Below are 2,880 nucleotides of genomic sequence, written 5' to 3' on the forward strand. Positions count from 1 at the left end.
AGGCAACGGGTGAAGTGTCTTGCCCAAGGACACAACGACCGAGACTGTCCAAGCCAGGGCTCGAACCGGCAACCTTCCGATTACAAGACGAACTCCCAACTCTTGAGCCACGATCGCCCCAAGGGGTACAGTAATCAAATGTACGGTAATCTAAGGTACAGTAATCTAAGGTACAGTAATCTAACGTACAGTAATCAAATGTACGGTAATCTAAGGTACAGTAATCTAAGGTACAGTAATCTAAGGTACAGTAATCAAATGTACGGTAATCTAAGGTACGGTAATCTAAGGTACGGTAATCTAAGGTACGGTAATCTAAGGTACAGTAATCTAAGGTACAGCACTCAGTCTGTCCCGCAGTTTCGACGCTCACTGCACTCGGAGCACTGGCAGCTCTGAGTTTAGGACAAGATTTGGTTAACGCTACACCCCACCTGGTGGTCACCTGACTCAGTAGGAGACGCTCAGAGAAGCTTAGAAACCAAACGACACCGTTACCATCCACCAACAAACGCCCCGTAACGCCTGGCCACACCCACCACATAGGGTTTGATGGCGTCACCGACGTCCTCGTCCATGTGGATGTACATGTTGAGCAGCTGCGGCAGGTAGAAGTCGACCTCCTCGTGCGGGAAGCTGAACAGGCGGTTACCGATGTAGGCCTGCACGCCAGGCTCCTTAGAGTTGTGCAGGTAGGAGATCGCCATGGAGACGTCAAACAGCTTGGACTCGAACAGGCGCAGCAGCCACGACTGTTTGGAGGGGTTGTGTCTCTGCCGCCGCCGCGCGCTCTTGACTGAGCCTGGCGCCGGGCCCTCTGGGTCGGACGGCGGCGCATCTGGTCCCTCCTCGCTCTGTGATAAGGTGCTGTCGGAATCCACCTGACGCAGCTTCACCTTCTGCAGCACTTCCTGACACGCCCGCTGGGCTACCTCGGCATCAATCACCAGGCTGAGCTCAGCCACTCCCTCGTTGATCACGCCCAGGGGAGGGGTAGTAGCCTGTGGGGGGCCGCAGGAAGAGGACGGCGTGGAGGGAAGAGACAGCGAGGGCGAGGAGGAGATGGAGATGGAGGGCGAGGGGCTGTTCTGATCCGAGTGGGCGGGGGAAAGATCCAGCTCAGCATCCTCCATCATGGCTGCCAGTTAGCTCCACCCTCTGGCACTGAAAGACAGAGAGGTCAAAGGTCAGGCTGTGTGTTGTCAGTTTAGCTGATTGGTCAATGAGTCAGCGGCGAGGGGGGGTTGTGTGGCGAGCTAGGCACCGATCACAGGAATGACGGCATGTTCACAACCATCAGACAACATCATCTGCTGATCAATCTGCTGATCGATCATGCATTACGAAACAGGAAGTGCTAATTTGCAGATCTTTGCTTTTCAGCGTCAGAGTAAAACAGATCCCAATCAGGATCAATCAATCACTGCTCTGCTGCTCAACAAAGACATAACAAACCTTCCTCTGAGCAGGAGGAACTATTTTCTGTCTACGTCTACACTCGCCGACCACAGGAAGCGTGCAGCTCGCTCACGTCACAGCCGAGGAGAGAGACTGTCTGAAACAGTTACAGGTGAGAGCGCACCTGAGCAAGTCTCTGAGCTTCAGCCATATCAAATAATCAGTTATTGATCAGAGAGACTGCCCTCTATAAAACAAGCTCAGTCACACAGCAGGTGTGATGCTGGGGTGGGTGTGGTTTGTGTCCCTGATCCCTGGGAGGTGCGCTCCTCACATCATCAATAAATCTGGCCAGGCATTCACATGAGGGGCGAAGTCTGCATGTGATCAATCATTAACAGGTGATTTACAGAGAAGAAATAATAAAAAAGCGGAGTGAGTCACCAGGACAGGTGTGTGTGTTGTAAGTTTGACAACCCCTGTCCGCTTAGTTTGATAACCACGCCCCTGTGACTGATGACGTCAGGGGCCTAATAGGGGCAACCTGAGTGCGTTGAACTGGTTTCAAGTCAGGTGAGACACCTTCAAAACACCCACACGTTTATCTTTGTAGCCCCACCTCAGACCACTTGAGCTGTACAGGCGTGACCTCCCGGGGTCAGAGGTCATCGGGACCAGAAATCAGCTGTTAGCCTGGCATTAAACTAACAGGCCATTTGATGGCTGACCGTCAGCTGTCCCAGTGACCCTATTCTAGCTCTGAGGCCGCTGTTCCCCATATTTGCTTTGGTCCTCTAGTCAGCTGACCGTCACCAGGCCGTTAGTCAGCTGACCGAGCGGCTCTATTAGCTGCAGCCTATTAGCCTAGCTTAGCTTAGCATTAGCAGGCCAACTGTTGCTGCCTGCGCGCAGTCCCCTTTTAAAGCTCCGTGCTAAGCTAACATTAGTAGCGGTGCGGGGACAGGTGAGCCCAGCCGGTGTGCTAACATGTCCAGGTGTTCCCAGGTAAGCTCTTCTTACCTGGTGATGGCTCAGTGCGCGTGAAATTATGTTTTAAGTCCAGCTCGGGTCCATTGATAGAGTCCGGCCATCGTCTCAGCCGCTGCTTCTCTTCTTCCTCTGCGCTCCTCGGTTCTCTCACCGTGTCTGAGCAGCGCCCCCTGAGGCGGTGAACGGCCATTGCAGCGCCTCAAACCATCACAGAAATCCCCCCAGCAGGGTCATTTCAACACAACATTTTAGCCCATTTTTGGGGGTGCTTAAGCACCTTAAGCATTTTGGGGGTGCTTATTCATTTTGGGGGTGCTTAAGCACCCCCAAAGATTTCTTTTTTTTTTTTTGACAATATTTGCTGTTTGTGTGACACACTACTAAAAATATAAAAAGCATACAGTACTGTACTTGTTTGAGACGTTACATTTTAACAACAAAAATATAGATAAAATGGTTTGTTCCAGCTCTCCCCTGCTCTGGCTCTAGCGC

The 2,880-nt window shown here is 52.0% G+C and overlaps 1 protein-coding gene across 2 annotated transcripts in view; it reads right to left on the minus strand.

The window, feature by feature from the left end:
* pi4kb (phosphatidylinositol 4-kinase, catalytic, beta) overlaps nucleotides 1-2,584 on the minus strand; it is a 10,575-nt gene extending 7,991 nt beyond the window's left edge. For both annotated transcript variants that reach the window (XM_005744096.1, XM_005744095.1), the window contains exons 1-2: nucleotides 2,419-2,584; nucleotides 540-1,164 (exon numbers count right to left, since the gene is read on the minus strand). In XM_005744096.1, the coding sequence (XP_005744153.1) occupies nucleotides 540-1,136 (597 nt within the window). In that variant the 5' untranslated portion in view covers nucleotides 1,137-1,164; nucleotides 2,419-2,584. The remainder of the gene's footprint in view (nucleotides 1-539; nucleotides 1,165-2,418) is intronic.
* Nucleotides 2,585-2,880: the final 296 nt, after the last annotated feature.

Source organism: Pundamilia nyererei, unplaced genomic scaffold (assembly GCF_000239375.1).
Source record: "Pundamilia nyererei isolate P.nyererei 1_Seehausen unplaced genomic scaffold, PunNye1.0 scaffold00139, whole genome shotgun sequence".
Classification (NCBI taxonomy): domain Eukaryota; kingdom Metazoa; phylum Chordata; class Actinopteri; order Cichliformes; family Cichlidae; genus Pundamilia; species Pundamilia nyererei.